This window comes from Lissotriton vulgaris, chromosome 4_1 (assembly GCF_964263255.1).
Source record: "Lissotriton vulgaris chromosome 4_1, aLisVul1.2, whole genome shotgun sequence".
Classification (NCBI taxonomy): Eukaryota; Metazoa; Chordata; class Amphibia; order Caudata; family Salamandridae; genus Lissotriton; species Lissotriton vulgaris.
The window spans coordinates 1873691732-1873714537 of record NC_141691.1 but is presented as its reverse complement, the minus strand read 5'-3'; the positions used below and the strand labels follow the sequence as shown (position 1 = coordinate 1873714537).

At 43.5% G+C, this 22806-nt stretch overlaps 1 protein-coding gene across 1 annotated transcript in view; it reads left to right on the top strand.

Annotated features, from left to right (window-relative positions):
• The window catches only part of LOC147724659 (uncharacterized), a 1014146-nt gene that overhangs the window by 127629 nt on the left and 863711 nt on the right, over window positions 1–22806 (top strand). The window contains exon 3 of the mRNA XM_086918077.1: window positions 8140–8288. Within this exon, the coding sequence (XP_086774203.1) occupies window positions 8140–8288 (149 nt within the window). The remainder of the gene's footprint in view (window positions 1–8139; window positions 8289–22806) is intronic.

The window sequence follows — 22806 nt, the reverse complement described above, 5'->3', positions numbered from 1 at the left end:
CTCATGTATATCTCATGATCCATGTAAATATATATTTTTTTTACTCAATAAAAAATTACAGAAATAAAAAAAAAAAAGACGCATCAACTTTGCCATTATTTTCAGGTATGGCTTTTGGATCAGTGATGCGCACACCCAACTTAAATTAATTTAAGTCTGTGGAAGTTCTTTGTGTCTTGCAGCAGATCAACCAAACTTAGCATTTCTTCAGCCTCTTTACATCTGTACCATCTATACCTGTTTTGCTTACGCACTGTAGTGTTTATGCAGTTTTCATCTAAATCATTAGAAACCCATAGAAGTATTAGGGGAGTTAGATGTTACCTTTAACTTTAAAGGCAACAGCACCAATAGCACGATTTATGTTGCAACAGATGAATCATGTCTTTTAGGGTAGCTAGAACAAAGAAAGCTAGGGATAATTTTGGATCTAAAGTCCAAAGCATTGAAAGAATGACTGGATGCCTGTACTAGCCTTATATATGCAACCAGTGAATGACATTCCCAAGGGGTTTATGTCTGAATTGAGAAAGCTCATCACATTATCTTGAAGTACAATGTTCTTCGAGTGTTGTACATTAGCAGCGGCTACTCTGCTATGGTGGAAGAGCGTCGCCCCCCCTTGCCAGCACTCTCATAAACTTCAAAAATAAAACGATAATAAAACAGGTTTAAAACCTGTTTTAATATCGTTTTATTTTTCTTCTTGTGTCTGTGTGCTGAGTGTTGTGGGGAGAGGCCAGGAGGGAGACAGTACTGGAGGGGGAGTGGTGGGCACTGTTATCAGTGCACATGACGGTTTGGCCAACCGTCTCAGGACGGCCAAACCGTTATGCACACCTCGTTGCTGAGCTGGAGAGAGCAGGCACATGCTCCCAGTCTGTCTGGGAGTGCTAATTCACGGTGCCCAGGCTAATCCTAAAGCTGTCGGGCAGTGTGGGAGCCTGTGCCTGCGAGAAGAGGAGCAGAACACCATCACGCTGGAGGGCGGCAGGTAAGTTCTTTTTTATTTTTCTCTGTCGTCTCCCATCTACTCCTCAGCTACTCCCCTTCCTGACCCCGCCCACCCCCTTTTTCCCTTACATTAGTCGCTACTGGAGCACAAGTTTGTCCTCTGCCCATTTCTATAAGGTTTAAGTTGAAAACCAATGTGATGAAAATTGAGTCAGTAGAGAGTTTGGAATGGTTGTCACCAGTGGTTATGGGCAGCTCAAATATTTCTTAGGGATTTGAATGACAAGAATTGGGTGGATAGGCATCCCCTGCCCAGATATAACAGAACGGCTTACAACACTCAAGGACGCCAAAGTTTTTACAACTTGAGACATGACATTTGCATACTACCAGATGGTTCTGTCATGATTCATGGCACATAATGTTTATCACAGCCAAAGGGGCCTACAGATTTAATTTAGGTTTAAACGTATGCGTGTTGGGTTGGTTTTGCCTTCCTCTTTTTTCCAGCATGCAGTAAAGGCGCTGTTCAAAGATTTACCCAATGTAAAGTGCTTTCAAGATGAAATCTTGATTTTTGTTCATAAAATGTAGTCACATGACAGGTCCCTTGCCAGTGTCCTGTTAATTTTCAAGGAGAGGACATTTTCCTTAAAAGCCAATAAATGCAAATTCACCATAGACTGTGTGGATTATATTGGGTATAGATTATCCCCTCAGGGCTTTGTGTCCAAGGAAAGTTTGGGGAGAGAATTTGGCCAAACGGCTAGGGTGGTCAACCTCAGAGCTGGGGAACCAGGTTTGAGTATCAGCAGGGACGCTCAACACTCAGTGATTCTGGGTTGATCACTTAATCTCCCCCTGGCTAACAAAAAAAAATGAATGTGTCCGTCTGTAACGTAACTGGGGATTATGTAAAGCGCTTTGATACCTTCGGGTCTAGTTCGCGCTATATAAAACTCCACACAAAAAAAAAAGTTTGGTTAGAGCCATTATGGAAATTCTTTGTTTTGAGAACAAGGATCAAGTGCAGTCGTATTTGGGTATGTTAGAGTTCTATGCCAGATTTATCCCAAAATGTGCAGATAAAATGCACAATTTACATTCCTTCAAAAACAGTGAGAGAAATGTTTGGGGCAAGGAATTCAGTGGAGAATTCAATGCAGTTAAATGGTAGGTAGCCAATGTAATTCCCCTTAAACCATTTGACACATGTGATACCCGTGTGATAGTGACTGACGACAGTCAGTACGGTTTGGTAGTTGTTTTACTTCAAATTACTGATGTCAAAGATTAAATAGTTGCCTCTGCATCATATACTTAAAGTGGAGCTAAAAGCACCTATTCTGGTAATCGAACATGCTGGTGGGGTGTGGATCACTTTAGGAACTATTTGTGGGGAGTGGAATTTACCTATAGTAAATTTGCAGTGAAAGAAACAACCTAGGCGGAAGTTGTAAATTGCCTACACAATGGTTACAGGACAAAAGCTAAAAAATGAACAGTTTCCAATTCATTACTTATTTTTATTAAACAATTTATTTCATAGAACAAATAAAAATACATATGTCAGAAAACAAAATTAAAATTACATTCTTCAGAAGTAAATATGACTATAAAATAACATTAATAATTCCTTCACAACTTTCGCCTAGGTTGTTTCTTTCACTGTGTTTTTCCCTGACCTAGGGGTACATCTTCATTTGTTCATACAGGGAACCCTTGTTTGACACAAGTCCTATAGTAAATTTGTCCACTATTAAAGATGGGATAAAAGCAACATCCAGGATTGCCATATGGCAATATAGACTGCAAGAGTTTTAATACCATCTTGACTATATTCCAAGCATAAAAAACCTTTTTGCGGATTGATTGTCCCGCTTACCCTAGAATAAATCAGGGTCACTTGAGGATACGAAAGAGGAGGATTTTCAGTACGGTTGGCGTAATTTGTATATGTGTGTGTGTGCGTGTGTATGATTGAATTACAGAAAGTGAGTACAAAACTGTTTTAATGAATGAGAAAGTGCTGGTAGAAGAGGTAGAATTTTTCAACAAAGGACTGCCTAAATGTAGTAAAGATAGGGAAAGGAATGAGCCCACGCAACTCTTTTCAGCACGTATTACTGAAATTAGTGTGTTGGGTAGTGTACTTAGAGAAGCTAATTCTTAAGTGACTATTCCAAGTTCCTTTGAAGACGTTCCAGTTCCAGATAAACCCTGAGTCAAACTAGGCCGCACGGTCATTGGTCCGATGAATGTTCTAAAAGAAAGTTACAGGTATCGAATTTTGTTTTTGAATACTTTGTGGAATGAGTGCCTAATCTGTGGTTAATCTGTTACCTTTAATAACTTTTCTGTAACTCCCAAACGCCCTTCGTACTGAGGTAATTATGCTCCATCAAGAATGCACATTTTTTTGCTAGTTTAGTCCTCCATTCTTTTGGTGAAGAGATGTCAGACCTTTAAAGTCAGGGCACTCCAGTCTCTGTCCGCTTTCGCGGAGTCATCCGCTGCTACAGTTCAGTTTCTTATTTCGATGCATCAGTTTGCGGATCACCTGTTAAAAGTTCGACATAAGCAAGTCATCTTCTAGTGTTGTACTTTTTGCAGTTCTGAATAAGCATGATTTTCCATAGGTTGTCGGCCAGTGTCAACAACTAGAGTTGTGGGTGGCTTTCTCTTTCTTTTCAACTTATTCTAGGGCAATATCATCATCAGTGGAGCCTGTAAAATGCCATTTAACATTTCATGAGTGATGTAATACTTGGAGTTATAACCAGTGCATAATTAAGGCGTACATTATATAGTTAGCTCAGTAAACTATCACTGGTGAATTTCAGTGTTTTTATTTAGTTTGTAAACATTCGTTTTTCTATTATGTCAACGCCCAACTATAACATCACTTTAACCTTTGATTTTTTATCTGTGAATTTCTGTTTTTCTTTTACTGTAAGGCAAGATTTTATTGCCATATCCTACTATAATATTACTTTAAACTTTGTTTTTTCAGTGAATTTCTGGGTTTTTTACAATCATATTCAGTCAACTGAAAAGGTTAAAAAGATATGGACCAGATGTAGTATTCTACAAGAAATGCATCTGAGAGGCACAGACTATTGAGTATTGGGCATGGAAGATCATAACATCTTAGCTCATACAACTTCATGTCTGATTTCATGTGAGTTTGGATTGTAATGAAGAGGTCTACTCCCTATATCATTAAATAAATATGGGTAGACCCCAGTGCTGGTACATGGTACTAATAGGTACATGGGCTAGAGAATGGGTCATATTGTGCTCTGTATACTTTCCACCCAGACACCAGTCATCCATGCTACATAAGATGGCATCCTGCTAGTGTAATTTCCAGTTGGGATCATTGTGATTGGAGAGAATCTCAGCATGGTGATGTCAGAAGACAAGGATAGTTTGCCCAACAGAATGTTCATTAGAGATGCACATCTGAAGAGGTTTCCCTTAACCTAAGTATTGGTGTGTATGTGAAGATCACACCACCCTGGTGTTAGGCAATATTTATATTACACATTCTCCAGGACTGATTATCTCATTACTCTAGTGCACAACTGCATAGATAGTTAGAGGACAAGTTGCAATTGGTCACTGAGAATTACTCCCTAGATAATGTGGAATAACAAGGGAAAGAGGTTACTTTATGGGAGGCTTGCGTGGTAGTGATTAAGGGTCAGGCAATTTCTTGTGCTGCAAACCACACCGGCTGAGCCAGAGCTCATTAAGTTAGAGGCTGAATATTTAAGAACAAATAATCCTGAGGAGAGCCATTGATTGACCCTCAAACATCACTGTTTATCCAGTCCTGATGTGGAATAATGCACGTATTCACTTCCTGGATAATCAGAGAATACTATTTGAGGGGAAAGGTGAGGCTGGCAAGCTTTTGGCATCGGTGGCGAGGACGGGCGAAGCCAGAAGGTGGGTTGGAGAACTGATAGAGGCTGATGGCAGTCCAGCTAGGGTTAATGTTGATATTGCCTTGGCTAAATACTATCAACCAATATACGTCTCAAAACTAGAGTCAAACAACACTGGTAAGAAAGAGTGTGAGACATTCATTACGTCAGGAAGCTGAAACAACTTAGCAAATGGGATGTTATTGGGCTATGCAAACTAGAAGACATCTAGGACCAAACTGGGTTGTTGTTTTTCAAATATCTTAAAAAGGAATACAAACGGTCAGTGTCTGAGGTTTTCTACTACTTGCATCTTAGACACGCACTAGCAGTCCATGTTCTAAGTAACGTTCTGCTGGAGGACACATCCCCGATAGAAGTTAAGCTCCTGTCATAGCCATTATCCAAAAAGGTAATATCCTACACATATAAAAAGATAATTAACAGTACTCCAGTTACACTAAGTTTATGGAAAAGTGGGCAGCTGACCTTCGAACGATGGAGGACTCGGACTGAGAGGAAGGACTAAATTGTTGAGCAGGGTTCAGGCTGGGCCAATTTAAGATTCTTCACAATCTATTACTCCAGAATACACGTGACTAAAGTTGGCAGGTCTAGCTCTACCCTCTGTTTTAGGAGACATGAATGGGTGGGAGCTTCGTTCCATATCCTTTAAAGTTATCCCCATTTTAAGCAATTCAGGGTCAGGGATAGGGGCTGCTTAGAGCAAGTGATAAACGTTTTCTTGAGAAGCAATGGGAAACTCCTTTCACTGTATCTTTGGAGGTGGGCATCTCTCTCAAGTATATGAAATTACTGTGTAATTTAGGCTTGATTGTCATGAGGCCGAATGCTGCCTGATATTGTCAGCTACAGATCCCTCGAGTTGGAAAAGTGAGAGAAAGGCATAAACTCTGCAGCAACTCAAAGGAATGCGTCAACATCATCCAGCAATTCACCAAGCCCACAGCGAAGCCACAGACGTCAGTCCCTTTCAAGACCTCTGCAACAAGCTTGGCTCCTACTTCCACTTGAAAATCAAAGCCCTCCACAACAACTTCAGTGAGCAAACTCCAGATACCACCCTTCCCTCCAGCGACGGCAGCCGGCCCACCATCACCGCCTGGACCCCTGCCCTCTGCACATCTTCCACAGAGCCGCCGCAGCCATAGCGCCCCAGCTATGATGCACCATCAGCTCCATCAACGCCCCCTTCAAATCCGACACTTTCCCCGATGTCTGGAAACATGCAGAAGTAAAGCCCCTCCTCAAGAAACCCTTTGCAGACCCGACAGACCTGAAGAACTACTGACCGATCTCTCTCCTTCCTTTCACAGCCAAAGTCACAGAGAAGATCGTCAGCGCCTGGCTGACAAATTTCATCGAAGAGAATGACCCCTCCCAATCCAGATTCCGCAGCAACCACAGCACCAAGAACGCCCTCTTTGCCGTCACAGAAGACATCTGCATGCTCCTTGACCAAGGCTACAGCGTAGCCCTCATCCTACTCGACCTCTCTGCTGCCTTCAACACCGTCTCTCACCGTACCCTCGCAGCCTGACTCAACGACGCCAGAACACAGGGAACAATCCTTGACTGGCTCCGCTCCTTCCTCACCGGCAGAACCCAAAGGATCAGACTCCCGCTTTTCCTCTCCGAACCCACAGAGATCAACTGCGGAGTACCACAAGGATCATCGCTCAGTCCCACGCCCAACATCCCCATGACTCCCCTCGCCGCCATGGTTAGACAGCATGGACTCACTATTGTATCCTATGCCGATGAAACCCAGCTCATCCTCTCCCTCACAAAGGACCCCCAAACTAAGCTTACAAGAAGGAATGAAAGAAGTCACAGCTTGGCTGAGCAGCAGCTGTCTGAAACTCAACTCGAAAAAAAAGTCCTAGTTCTCAGACCCTCCCCCTCTGTGTGGGACAACTCCTGCTGGCATTCTGCCCTCGACACCCCTCCACCCCCATGGACCTCGTTTGGAACCTCGCCATCATACTCGACTCCTCCCTTACCATGACCTGACAGATCAATGCCATCGCCTCCACCTACTTCAACACCCTCCGCATCCTCCGCAAGACCTTCAAGTGAATACCCCCGCAGCCAGAAAGACTGTCACCCATGCACTCATAACAAGCAGACTGGACTACGGAAATGCCCTCTACGCTGGAATCAACAAATCCCTGCTACGCAAATGTCAAACCATCCAAAACACCGTGGCCAGTCTCATCCTCGGCATCCCACGACATGAACACATCACCCAACACCTGCAACACCTGCACTGGCTCCCCTTCGAGAAGAGTGTAACCTTCAAACTACTCACCCACGCCGCTAAATCCCTCCACAACATTGGACCCAAATGCCTCGACGAAAGAGTCTCCTTCAACGTACCCATAAGGAACCTGCGCTCCGCCGACCTCACCCTGACAGAAACTCCATGCATCCGCGGAATCAGAGCGGGTGGAAGAGCCTTCTCCTACATCGCAGCCAAAGCCTGGAACGAGCTCCCAGTAAACATCAGACGCTCCCCTACTCTGCACACCTTCAGGAACAGCCTCAAGACCTGACTCTTCACCTGAACCAGAGCTGCACCCCCCTCCCCCCTATGCCTTGAAACCCTCACAGGTGAGTAGCACGCTTTCAACCCCCTGATTGATTGATTGATTGAACTCATGCATGGCAGCAGCAAGATATATTTATAAGGGAAAGTGTTGCCCGAGGAATCATGACAAGATCTGTGGCCCTTCTGGAGAATATGTTGGGCTAAAAGTATGCTTGGCAGTCTGTGGGAAAATGGGGGGTGCCTTGTCTGACACAAGCAGGATTTGTGAGGGTTGATGCCTGCTGTCCTGCACCAAGTACAGGTCCAAGGACAATATTGCTGTAAAATGTTAATGCCAGTATACGTTGACCGGAGTGTATCTCACCCTACATCTATTCTACTTCCTCTGTATCATGAACAATGTCAATTTATAATGGTTTCTTGCTTTTTGAAAAATAATTAAACACATTGGAAAGAAAAAAGTCAATGACTCAAGCCAGCGGTTAAACCTCCTAGTGCAAAAGAAGCCCATGGGTCAAAAGAGGCTGCCCTAAAGCCCTCAAATAATTTCTAGGATGCAATTATGTTCGGTATGAGTAGAAGCCCCAAACTGCTCCAAACTTAAAATGCGTGTTGCATGTTTATTATATATTATGAATTTTAGTATCATTCGTAATTGGTATTTTATTTTTTACAATGCAGAGCAGTCCGGTACATCTACCTACTTGGGATTAGCATCTAGTCTGCAAGGAGAAGGAGGCGGTCAGCTTCACCTCCCTGAGCAAGTACCCACAGGAGGATCCGACTTGACAATTATTGACTTTTTCATCAGTGTATCCAAGAAAGGACAGGTGATTATTATTAATGCCAATTTAATGTACTATTTTGCGTAATATGTTTATTACGCCCAACATCTGGCCACTGTACCAAAATTCAGGAAGGCTCGCACTGGCGGCCGTCGCTTTGCGGTCAAAGCCTCCATAGGTTGGAACTCACTCCCTCACAGCCTACGTCTGGAACCCTCGCACCCTCTGTTCCGTAAGAAACTCAAAACCCTGCTGTTTCCTAAATAATTCACCCCCTCTCCCCCTCTCCTGGTCTGCACAGATTTACAGCGCGGGGATGCCTACGGGTCACCAGGCGCTCTAGAAATCGCAAAATAATAACATGTCTGAAAGAAAGGTTCAGGGTACAAAATAAGTCATAATCGCATTTCCTACTGCCATCTAGGATTCACTCGTGATGTTGAGTCTCGGCCCAGTGATTTACTTACACCAGTTTACCCTGCTCACAAAAGTACATGATCTAGTTAGTTACAATTTGTGTTGTCTTTTTTCAAAACCGCTGGAGGGCAAAAATCAGTGACTGGGACAATCCCCCCATCTCCCCAGGCCTCAAACTGTAAACGAGTGCATAGAGCACGTTATGTTCAAGATGCTTCTACTACAAGAAACATGTTCTCTGTAGAGTGCTGCAGGCCAGCAAGGGTTTAAGGAATTCAAATAATTAGGTAAAGTCTTAATACACACGCTGCATATTTATGTGATTAACCTCTAGATGGTAGAGGTTTGAATTCCAGACAGCCCGACTCAGCCTTGCCTCTGCCTAAAGCAATTTAATGAGTGACCAGTCCTTTTTTCTCTCCACTCTTGACTGTCATCATTTTTACTAGCAATCTTGCTCACAGTAAAGGGGTCTCACTTGACCTATTTTTCTGTTCAACCCTCTTCCCCTTGCCCATCTTCGGTCTTGTTCCTTTCTCTTTTATTTTTTTTCAAAATCTGAATATGTCTGATCCTTCAATCTTCTCCCCGTCCGTTTGTGAAAAACTCTGACTCCCCTTCTCTCCTGAATAATCCATGCTCATTTCTCTCTTACGGTTAGTCTTCTTTTCAGTTGCCTGAAGAAACTTGTTACGAGAAAATTGTATTTTTGTTGTGTTCGTTGGATATTTGCTGAGCATACATTCACCATGGGGGTTTTGTGGTGCTAGAGGAACTGCCACCCAGAGGCCCAAACCTATGCAAATGAAGATGTTAACAGCCAGGTTTTAATAAGCTTAAAACATTTCTCAGTTGAGAAGTAAGTCTAAGGGGTGAGCAAAGATTTCCGAAGGAAAGGGCCCAAAGCCTCTAGCTTGAAGTCTGCAGGGTTCTCCAAAGAGAATATTGCAGAAAGTGTAAGCATAAAATCTTCATGTAATGAGTAGGTAGGCCAGTGTAGACCCTCTGACTTACATTTCGATTCCCAGCCACAAGACTGGCTACATTATTCTACACAAACTCAAGACAGAATACCAGGGATTTAGGCAGTCTTAAGTAAAGGGTATTTCCATAATTATATCATGAGACTTCCTTGGTGGAGACACTTAACTACACCTATCCTCTTGAACACATTTCATGACTTTACAAAGCTAAATAGATGGAAAGAACAGGAAGATGCAACAGCGAAACATGTGTCAGGCTCAAGTCACTGCCTGACATAAAGCTCAATTCTCATCCATTGTGCCTTTCTGGCTTCAAACAGCTGCTCGTCTCCGCCCCTTATGTCTTCTTTTTCAGCTTCTACATTTAAAATGCATCTTCTTTATTCTTTTCCCGTATTCTTTACATACCCGAGTGAGAAACTGTTAACTCTTTCTCTCCCATTTGTGAAAGAGAGCTCGCGCTCTAGGATCACTATCTGATCCCGTTCCTGCTGCTCGTATTCTTCGGCCATGCCTTCTTATTACTTTTTTTTTGTACTGAGGTTTGTATTGCATTGCACAATGTATTATTTTGTTAATATGTCTTCCCATATAAAACTCTCTCCAATGTACCACTTTAAGATAGCTTGCCAAAGGCATAGCTCCACGTAGGGTGTACCCCGAAAATCAAAATGAAGAGCAATTTTCTGGTGTGTTTTTCACCTAACCAAACCCATATTCGATCTTTGATTTTGTTGCTATTTACTGAAATCATACGCAGAATCTAGAATCAATGGTTTTACGTACATTCAAATTGTCTTACAGTGCAATCCCAGACCATATATGATGGTACTTTGGCTCTTTTGCTTTTTGCAATCACCCTCTCAGTGTCCATGATTTGAGTTAAGATGGGGTATGTCTGTGTGTGTACACTTGTGTGCCATTTGCAACTTTCAAAGGTTCAGGGTAACTTAAGCTTGGCGCCAATGCAAAGGCCAACCTTTCAGTGGGACTTCCCCTGCTCCACCAATGAGGCCCCAGTGCCCTGATCAGCTACAATTATTTTCAGTTCATCATCTGCTAAATGAAATGCATAGCAGATGGTACCACTTTACAGCACTACACCATGCGTTGATAGGAGTTTTTTTTATCCAGACCCACTTGAACATATGTTCAAAGTTGCCCATACGTTTGTGGCCTTTTCTTCAGTAACCAGGATTTGTATAGAACAGTATAGCTCCTGTGTCAACATTGCCTTCCTTACTTAAGTTTATCAGTGGTTGGTATGTCCTCCCATAACTTCCCTTCCATGATTATTATTATTATTATTAGTGGTCCTACACATTCTGCTGGACATACCCTTGATTTGATCTTCTCCAATTGGATGGACCTTAAGATTCTCCCCTCCATACCTCTTACCTGGTCTGATCATTTCTTGATCCCGTTCGAAGTGTCTTTACCCCGGCCCCTTAAGAGGGAATTTACCATTAGAGAACAAGGCAGAAAATGCATCGCCCTGGAGCAAACGTATATGAGTAACTCAGATTCATTCTCTGACGATCTCAATGCAGCTGTCTCCACATTCAATAAAGATCGTTCGGCTGCCATTGAGCAAGTCGCACCCTTGCAGAACCTCACCTCCCGAAGATCCAAACCTTCGGCTCCCTGGTTCACTCAGGAACTAAGGGAAAATAGAAGCAGATGCTAAAAACTGGAGCGCTCATGGCGCCGGACTTATGATCTGGCAGCCAAATCCCTCTATAGACTGGCCCTCAAAGAGTTTCATAAACTCAAACGCAACACCACGAGTCAGCACTTTGCAGATAAAATCATTAGTGCGAAAAACTTCACTAAGACCCGCTTTAACATTGTTAAAGAGTTCGCTAATCCTACTGCCTTGTCCTGCCCCGTCACTCCCAGCCAATTGCTTAGTGAAGGCCTATCTGATTTCTTTTTTGAAAAAATCGCTAATATTACGGCAACAATTCTTCAGAACCGCACAGTAGTAACTTCAGATCTTGACACCACCTGTGCCGAAGTATTTACTTCTTTTAAACCGCTGACCAAAGAGTATGCCCTGACTCTATTTCTAAAATGCAAATCAGGTTCGCCGCTTGACCCAGCCCCGGCACAGATTCTGAACGATATTGCCCCGTTAGTTATTAATCCACTGCTAGAAATTTGGAACTCCTCCCTGCAATCGGGCGTTGTCCCCTCCTTATGGAAACACGCGTTGCTGCTTCCAATTAAAAAAAAAAAACTGGTGTCGATCCAATGTGTTTTAGCAACTACCGACCGATTTCACTCCTTCCCAAGCCAGCTAAAGTGTTGGAGAAGGCGGTACAAGAACAACTGTCCGAATATCTAGAATCAAACATGCTGCTTCATGACACCCAGTCAGGATTCAGGCCGGACTTCAGTACTGAATCAGCTCTACTAGAAGTGTCCGAGTCAATTCGTGAGTGCGTGGATAGGGGAGAGGAGGCCATGCTGGTCCTCCTCGACCTATCCGCAGCATTCGACACCATCTCCCATGAAATTCTGCTTACACGTCTCCAGGAGGTGGGAGTTGGTGAGGCCCCGCTGACCTGGGTCAAATAATTTCTGACGGATCGTAATCAGCAAGTGATGCTAGGAACCTTTTTTTCCACCAAGAAACCGTTGACATGGGGGGTTCCGCAGGGATCTGCTCTTAGCCCACTTTTGTTCAACGTGTACCTGATGCCTTTGGCAGAGGTGGTGGAATCATAGGGCATCAGAGTGATCTTTTATGCTGACGATACTCAGCTTGTGTTTTCTTTTAAAGACCACTCTGAAAGTTCTCTGTCTAATGTTCCCCATTGCCTAGTGAATATCGCCTCTTGGATGTCCTTAAATAATTTAAAATTGAACACAGATAAGACAGAAGTCTTATTTTTTAATCAGAAATCTCCTATTTCCGCTAACCTCTGGTGGCCGGCTGAACTCAATCCTTCCCCGGCACCTGTCCAAGCTGCCCGAAATTTGGGCTTCCAATTTGATACAGCCCTCTCCTGCAAAACTCAAATCAATAAAGTTTCGGCGTCCTTTTTTGGAAAGCTTTGAATGATGAAAAAAATCATCTCTTTCCTATCATTTGATTCACGCAGGACAGTAGTCCATGCCCTAATAACGTCCTATTTGGACTACGCAAATAGTCTGTACGTTGGAGCCCCGGCGTACCTCATTAATCGCTTGCAAACAGTGCAGAATTCAGCGGCCAGGCTGATTTGCAACATCCCATACCGCCACTCCATTTCACCTCGCTTGGCCAAACTGCACTGGCTCCCAGTGAGACTACGCATTCAGTTCAAAGCCCTGACCCTTGCCTTTAGGGCTCTTAATGGACGAGGCCCTGCTTACTTGAGGCACAGACTGAAGATCTCACAAGCAACACGGAATCTCAGATCTAACTATCTTCACTTAATGCTTTGCCCCCGATTTCGTCTTGTACGTACGGGAGGTAGGGCCTTTGCAGTGGCCACCTCCAGACTTTGGAATCTACTCCCATCGGAACTTAGATTTCTGACATCAGAGCCTCTGTTTCGTAGGAAACTTAAGACCTGGCTCTTCTCTCTGATCTAGCCCATTCTCTATCTCCCTGGACGTCACTGAACTTCTCTGGCTGTTGTATGTCTTCAGCGCTGGGACACCCCCGTCGGGGGTAGCTGCACGCTTTACAAGCTTCTAAAATAAAAATAATAATAATAATTATTCCGAGGTCTTACTTCAACATCCATTTTAGGGATCAGGTCCCTCGGTGGTGTGCTTATGACAATATCAGATCAAAGTAAGTTGCTATCGCTATTATTCTCCAGAGTTTCTTCCCTTCTTTAACCAGTTTCATGCCAACCATTGTGTATCGCAGGTGAAAATAACTGGAAAAACAATCTATTTCTAGAGTGTGTTTTCTACTCTTGTCATCGATTTCTACATTCCTCTCTCAAGCATGTACCTTAGTCTCATCCCCATTACCTGACACACCTTCCACAATATTATCTACTAATGTCTTTGCAGAATTTCTGCAATGTTAGCAAGCACAACATTAGATATTCTACTGTTCCAGCACATAGTTATAATTTCCTATGCAACATTTTATACCACTAGAGCTGGGTTCTCCCATTTCCACTGTTCCCCTCTTTTCTACTCTCAGCAGTGTATTAGGAGCGCATTACCAACTTCAGCAACTTATTTCCCATGGGACACCCACACAGGTATCTCGTTTCCTCCCCTACTAATCATAGCTATTTGTGCTTTGTATAATGCACGTGCTTATAAGTGCAGGTTAGGCATTCAAATTCGCCTGTTGCATTTATCCATTCTAGGTATAATAAGCTCAACCACAGTCTCTTCACAGTTCATAGGTAGTCTTAGTTCAATTTATGATTTATTTTCCAGGTGATGGGTGTATTATCACTAATAAGACGCTTTGCCTTGAAAAAGCCCTTTGGGGTGTTCTTATGTAACATATATCTTGATATGAAATAAATACAGCATACTATGCATTAAAAAGTAAACAGATTTTGGGATTTCTTACCACAGATATTATTATATGGATGTATCAGGCACAAACCTTTCTCAAGTTCAATACAGTTTACTTCAATTTATGGTTTGAAAAATGCCATTGTCAATGATTAGAAGGCATTGTTCATCTGGGCTTCTGGTGTTATCATTTTTGCACTCTCAGTTCCAAGGTGCCTTCTGGTGTAAGCGTGCTTCATAAACATTTAATATGAATGCATAGACCATTTTCCCCTGGAGTGATTGGGAGGGTACGTTTTACCTTGAAGAGTTCATCAGATTTTCATAATTATTGCGAAAAGTAAGGAGAGGTTGCTGTCAATGAAATACCTAGAAATATTAATTATACTGGGGATACAGATTATGATGGATACTATAATGTCCATGAATCTGCAGGATACTAACATGGATATATTAGCATCTAGCAGAATTTGTGACCCCAGGTATTATACATATTTCCAAGAATTTCAGTTCCATGGATTGTTTCAAGGGGTGACTGTGTACATGCTTAATAGTTTACTGGGTTATTCAATGGGGGAGGTCTATTTTTTGCTTTGTTATTGATTTTAACTACCGAAAGTGGCAAGAGTTGAACAATGGAGACACAAGCAGCACAGTACATAATAAAAAACTGTGACTGCGCAGATCATCGACAATCAAGTGGTATAGCAGAGTGGTAAATGGTCTCAACCAGAACTCGAATTCACGTACAAATTTAGCCACTTCCCCAAACCCGCCCATGTTTGCGGGGGCAGGCCCTGGCTTCAAAAACGACACTCTCCTTTTGAGAGCACCAGTCAACTCATCGCCGCCATCCCGACTGGGTGGGAGGGGTAGAGGACATCCATTTAGTAGCAATGTTATGCTTAGCATCCAAGAGAACCATGTCTACGGATGATCGCTCAGCTCTCGTACCTTCAGACCCTTCAAACGCATCAAGCAGTTTCAGCAGGGGGAGAGTAGAACCCTCCAACCAAGAACTTCCATTAGGTGTTGTATCACCTTGGTCCAATAGTTCGCTACCAGAGAGCAGGACCGTACCATGTGATAGAAATCTGCTGGATCTACCCCACATCTGGGACAGACAGGACTAGATCGAAGGCCCACCCTGTGCATAAGTGTCGGGGAAAGATAGGCCAAATAGAGATAATAGGTTTGGACCAGCCATAGTTGACTGGAGACAGTAAGTTCTCAGGGTCCATCATTGCGTCTCTCTAATCGATATTTTCCATGGGACCCAGCCGATCCTTCCACTCGTATCTGAGATGATGTAACATACTTGGTGAAATGATCACCAGGGTGCAATAAATCTGAGAGGTCCCGCTATGGCCAAGTATTTCCATGAGGAGTTTGGCCTCGAGGAGACTTAACTCTGGCAAAGTTTTGGGCACTGGGACATTAGTATGGAGAGCATGTCGAAGTTGAAGGCATCTATAGAATTGGGTGTATGCAAGGGTTTAGTTGGTCTGAAGATAAGATATCTCCAAGTTGGGTGGTACCAATAAGGTCACATGTTTTAAAGCCTTGAAGCGCTGCCACTTCCCTCAACCAAGTCAAATGCCAGAGTGGTGTCTGTTCTGTAAGTTTGGCATCCGATTGCACATGTTGATGCACTGCTCTCCAGGTCAAGAATACCAGCCTGATCACTGGACGCAAGGAGGTGCGGATTGGAGAGCCATAGAACAGAGCCTAACAGGGACAGCTCCAGGTGATAGGCAGGGAGAGACCGTTTCCCATTAAATCAGTTGTGAATTACAAGAAGGTGAAAGGCCAGGTAGAGAAGATAGATATTAGTCATTTCCAGACCACCATCATATAGGCCTCATTGACAGTGCGCAAGGCCAATACAGAGTCGGGACCCGTGCCACAGAAACGTTATGGCCATCCCATCCAGGGTCTAAAACCACATCTGTGGCAGGTGGAGTAGCAAATTCTGAAAGATATACAAGAACTACGGGACAATCATCAGTGTTTAGTGAGGTCTGTTTTGGCCCTTCGGACTAAGGGTTTTAGGTTAAGGGTCCATGAAACGGAGCCGATGTAAAGGCATGCTTGTCTGCCAGTCAAAGCAGTCTCTGGAGGAGGTCAAAGGAATCAGTACGGATTTAGAGGGGTTCATCTTCATCTTCAGACCGAAGGACTCCTCAAAACATCGCAATAAATGAAGACAGTGAGGGCCGCTCGTGGTGGGATCCGCAAGATACAAAAAGGACACCATCCACATACAAAGCTATGCGATCCTTCTGGTATGTACTCCACCACCATCCCTGAAGCTGAGCATCCATACGGATTAGGTGAGCCAATGGCTCAATGGTGAGCCCGAACAGTTGAGGAGATACGGGGCAGCCCTGTCAAGTCCCACACTCAACAGAAAAAAATTGTAGAAAGAACATGTTAATTTTGACTCAGGCAGTAGTCCGTACTTGACTACTTCCTCACTATGACCTGACAGATCAATCATACTCGACTCCTCCCTCACCATGATCCACCAGATAAACCATGCAACAACATTGTGTTTAGATGCTGGCCCATGTCAGCACTAACTGAAGTCCACTGTATTAAAAGCCTTTTTGGAAATCAATAAAAAGTACGGTAAGGTCATGTTGCAATCGATGATGATGAGCTTGGGCCACATAAAGCCACCAGAGACAGTGCCTAGTGCTACAGGTTTGCATAAAGCAGCATTGATCCGGGTGAATCAAAGTAGCAAGGATGTGATTGAATTGGGTTGCCCGCATAGTGGAAACAAGTTTAACCTCACCGTTGAGGAGTAATATCGGCGATAGTCCGAAGAGGAGGTGGAGGGAGGTTTTGTCTTGGGGATCACCACTATAGTGGATTTGTCCAGTTACGAAGGGACGGTGCCTGTGTGACACACTTCTTTCTAAAGAGCAAATAGATGGGGGAGTAGTGTCACCTGGAATGCAGTATAGTATTCCATAGGGAAACCATCTGGCCCTGTGGTTTTCCCGGCATCAGGCCAGACAATGCATCTCTAACTTCCTCAATGGTAAAGGAGTCTTGAGAGGTCCTGGGGAAAGGTGTTGAGAAATGCAGTAGGCACATAAATGCATACAAAAGTGATCACCTGTCCTTTTAATGTTCCTGTCAGGGCAATGAAGTGGCTGTGTAAGTCACATGTTTCATAGAAGACTGTAAAAGGGAAGGAATGCTGCAACAGGATAGCAAGCAACCCCTCTGGACCCACGGTAGTATCCCGCATGAAAGACTCTATCATATACCTTACGTGCTAGGAACGGGCTGCGTTTTTCTCTAAGATGAGTTTCCTGGAGTAAGAGTACCTCGGGAAGGTGGGGGCGGGCAAACGTGAGCACTGCAGCAGGTTTCACACTGTCTAGGAGACATTACATTTACATTCCAAGACAGCACTCAGAAAGTTTTGGCGATGAGGGAAGACTATGAGCACGTGCGTTGGGCAGTGTAAAGAAGGGGCGTGCAGCTGAGTAGGGAGTGTGCCAGTAAGGCACCACAGGGAGCCGTGACTGGAAGAACTCAGTCAAGATTGTCAGAAACATGTGTGTCGAAGCCCAAAAAAGAAAAATTAGCATACATGTAATACGTACTATTAAGCTGAAACCACAGCAACATATGAATACATTTCCCCCAAACTCCGCCACCCCACACTTCTACCCCAGAAGCATCTGTCATTCTGAAAAAAAGAGGCATTATGAAAACAACTCGTGCAACAGTAGAGAAACATTAAAGGGAAGAACCCCAACTTAATAAAGGAGGAGTCATTACCTGCCAGTTAATTTGGTGGAACGTCTGCAAGGAAAATGAGCAAACAGTTGGACAGATAATCAGAGGGCACTCCAAGACAATAAATAAGATAGTTAGAAGGAGTCAAAATAATGCACCTGCCAGAGACCCAGTTCCAGTCAAATCGTAGGACTGCAGGAAAGATCAGAGTCAGTATGAGGAGCTGCCGGAGATGATGAGGTGGGGACTGTAGGATAGTCTACATCCGGCCTCCTTTCCCCCCGGAGGCAGTGTCTGAAGCCAGTAAACGCTGCAACAACTTACACATCTGGGAAGATCGACACAATGACTTGGATTGATCTTTCTCCTTCTCCGACAAGAGTGATTGTGGTTTAGACAACAGCAATCAATCCTGCGGGCCAGCAGAGGGTGCTCGAAGTGCTGAGGATGCAGGAGGGCCAAGAAAGGGCTGGTATTCACTAAGCCAGAAAAATGGGATTTATTGGCCTGGGTGACATGGTGCTTAGCTGGAAACAGCAGGCAGTATTGTCGCATGACCCTGAGCTTTTGCTTGACCTCTGTGTAAGAGCTGCATTGCTGCTGTACCTCACGAGTGTAGTTGGGGAAAAGGAGCACTTTGGTGTTCCCTACATTTGAGTGCCACCTGTGATGGAGCCTCCCTCAAGATAGCGTCCCTATCCCTGTAATTAATGATGCAAGCAATTATCGTTCGGGGCGAGGCACCAGGAGGAGGTTTCTATTGTAAACCAGGAGAACAGACGCTCAGAGGGCATCTAGGATTTCCTCTAGTGCTCCAAACAGTCTGCCACCAGTTGTGGTGCATTCCCCTCTGTAACTTTAGGGATGCCAATTAGTCGTACGTTGTTTCACCTGGAGCGATCCTCAGTGGAATATAGCATGCTACTGAAGGAAGTGGCCCGAAAGCAGGTCACTCGGGTCACTGATTTTTTTTTTGTCAAATCTATTTATTGGCATTTTATATATTTCAACATTACATTGGGTGCACCATCGTCTTCTAGACAATTCTTCAACTGCGCCTATCAGCCAATTCGCTGGCAACGCAGCATGCCAGTAAGGCGCTACAAAGTCACTCCAGAATAACATGCAATTGAGTCCTGGGCGCTCAGGCATGCCTGTAGCATACAAAAGTTAGTGCGTCCCATTTCTGCCTGTAGAGACAAGTCTTACATGTGTAACTCAATTGCACTCAAAACATTTGCAAGAAAACAAGAACATCGAAATGCGGCATTGTTACCAGGATACAGTACAAATCGTCCCCCCACTCCCATTCCCGAGGCCCGCCTTCCCCTCCCTTTTTTGTTATTCGTCCCCCTTTTCTTTCCTACTGTCTCTCCTCACCCCCTGACCATGCGCGTGTGCCTCCACTCCTAGTACACTCTTGCCGTAATCACATGTTGTGCACCAGCCTGCATGTCAGCGGCGCCGTTTCTTGCGCACCCCCCCCCCTACTACCCACCATACCTGCTAAGTCCCCCTCCGTCACTCGGGTCACTGATGACCATCTCTTTGCCTTCCAAACAATGAAGAGTCGGTCAGATAGTAGAGAATACAAACCAAAGATATTTATTAATAATACACAGCTGTGGAGCCCGGTCTGACCAGCCTCATGAGAAGACCGTTGAGGCAATGCCTTTCACAAGCTTAAAGGTGACAATTATACATTTCAGCATGAGCAAAAGTCACACCCACCTAGTAACTTTCCACAGAGAGCAGCGTAGAACAAAGGGGCACACAGAGATGAGCTAGAAGTCTGAGACCAGACACACACTATCTGTGTACCAAGGTCATTCTGTCTGCCTCCTTCACAACAGAGTCAGGGGAGGAAGCTTCTGTCTCATGGGGAAGGGATGTAGAAGTACTAACAATGTATTCATCAGAACAGCGAGGCCCAACCTTGGAGAGAAAATGCATCACAGCAGTTTTCTAGCTGAGAGGACAGAATCTTAGTTTCAATCACAGAGCAAAATGGTGACCACTAATAAAATGTTGCCATGAATGCTAACATAACACAGTAATAAGCATGGGCAAGGGGCAATAACAATTTCAATACCAACACTACAACGCATGCAAATACATTGCGTTCCGTAACAACGCGGTTGTTACAACGACTGCGTTGTTACAGCGCGATACCATTACTATGCAAGTCATTACATCGACTTGCAGTAGATGACCATGTAACATTAGGATTGTATAATTTACTATTCCAACTCCAGCCTTTGCAACAGTAGGGAAGGTGTTGGAATAGTAAATTATACTGTTCCTTATGTTAGAGCGCCATCTACTGCAAGTCGATGTAATGGCTTGCGTAGTAATGGCATTGCGTTGTAAAGGCATTGCGGTCTAATGACCGCGATGTAAAGGTTGTTTCGCTCCTCAGCGCATCTATGAAGTTTGAATAGCATGCACCCTGCCCTAGGAGTATTCAGGGTCTATCTTAGGAGTGACTTATCAGTACAAAAGAGGAAGAGTTAGGCCTGTCAAATGATGTACATTGCCAGGTCGTATTGTCAGTTTTAAAATTACACTCCCTGTCTGTAGGGGCAGGCCTGAAGACATCCTTTGCATTGTCACACTTGTGGTAGCACAATATGTGCTACATTCCACTAGAGACAGTTAACTTACAGGCCCTAGGTACACTCTTGTACAAATGCTAGGGACTTACTGGTGAGTTAACTTAGTTAATCAGAAGTGTAACGAATTTCAGCAAGCCTTGGAGTAGGAGCCCATGCACTAAGGACTAGTTAGCCGTGACCCAGTGTGAAAAGCCATTAGTATCAGTCCCCAAAAAACTTGGGTGACCCAAAAAAAAAGATTTATAAAAATACCGGGATTGATTCTATTAAGGAACTTAGAGGCTGGAATCCATTAAACAATAGCTATAACTAGATGCCTCTATGACTATTGATTCAGGAGGTTCCTTTCAAAAAGGTGGGAGAGTTACTTACCACCCTTGGTGCTCAACTAATGAACTATACTCTTTATAACCATTCTATTTTGTGGGCCAATCAAGCAAATCAAAACAGCAATACATTGAAAAATAATCAATATTCAATTTAAACGATTCATTAAAGGCAAGTTTTTTGACTTTATACTTATTTCATTTTTCTTTTGTTTTCATGAATGTCTCAAAGTACATGTGCTATTACTTTACATATTCATGCATAAAATGAGATGGTGCAATAGCTATATACAGTGCAAAATTCAAAGAACATTTATACATTAACAATGGTAGAAAAGTCAGCGGGTCCTACTACAGAATATTCATATATCGGGATATTATCTCCTTAAGTATAAAGTAAAAAACGTGTCTGCCATCCTTGTGCCCACATCCGTGAAGTGGGGTATGAAGGAAATGGAAAATAATGATAGGGGTCATTCACTTATTTCTCTAACTGATCTTGTGATGGAAGGAATGAAAAATATCATATACTCACACCCTCCCAACGTATGGTTGGGCGCCCATAGAGGTTAACGAAGATGCCTGGGCAGCTGGATCAGAGGGCCTTTTTATCACACACATTCATCCATGAAGAGTTTGTACTTTGTATCCCTGCCTACCTTCCGCATACCTGCAATGTTTCTAAACCCCACTCACAATTAGAGGTGTTGGGTAAGGCATGACTTTGGCGTAGCTCTACAAGGTGTGCTTTCCCACCCCCAGGGGACACGGGTGAACTTGGTTAAATGCACCAAAGATGAATGTTGAAGACAGGTTATTGTAGCCCCGCAGAATGCTACTCAAGGTGTTATTAAAATAGAGTTATTGCTTTTGAGTTACTAACAATCCAAGTGAAGGGATTAGGGACACAGTGGGAACAGTAACAGACCTATTTCGTTATTCACAATATCACTCGCCACTGCACTAAGTAGAATTAATACTTTTTAAGAGCATGACTTAAGAGCATTCAGCGGCAGGGCTAACATTAAAAATCATGGTAATACTGTTCTGCATTCATTTAAAAGAGGTAGTGCCAGAACAAGGATAGATACATAGCATGAAAAATTGGCACAAGATCACTGCCTTTAAAATAGACGAAAGACAGCTAAGCAATCATCTAATAGAAACCCTTTAGTAATACAGTCAATGATCGCGAATAACCACTGGACAGTTAAGTTGCCCCAATTTACAGACAACATAGAGACTATGATAAGTATCTATGATCCTTTTACCAAGCTGATAATCCAGCATGCTGAACAAGCCCATCTGTAATACCAATTATGGCTATGCAACAATAACTTGTGGCAGCTCCAACGGCCCGTATTAACAAAAGTGAACAATGACAAACAGAAAAAGGGTACAAAATATTCCAAAGCATAATCCTTGGTACACAGTGGACTGTAAACAAGCCAAAATTGCTACTATTAAAAAATCTAAAGAATGGGAGTGCACAATTGATATGGGAACCCAGGGTTAATTACAAGAAAGTACTGCTCAGTGGCCAGAGAAGATGGGAGCAGATGAACTGGAGTGATCTTCTCCAAGCTGCAAAATCCAAACATATTGTCAAATTGTAGAGAATAGTGGTCCATGGAAATAAAGCTTCAATTGCCCATACAGAACATTATCTGGACCCTACAACTTGTGTTGAATTCTTTACTAATCTTTATTCTTCCTCTGAGGAGTCACCATGGGGATTTGAAAATCTCGCCAATAATATGAAATACTTGACCCAATTCATTCTGAAAGAGTCTTCACATGCAATTGACACCATCAATCTGAGGAAAGCCATGGGCTTGGACAAGTTTCAATGGGATCTTTTTAAACACGATAAGGAAGTCTGTGCTACCTATGTTAACTTGGTTACAAATGTGGTTGTATCAGGAGCACCCATTCATCAACATAGAAGGGGCCTGAAATAGTCCCCATTCACAAAAAAGGGAGT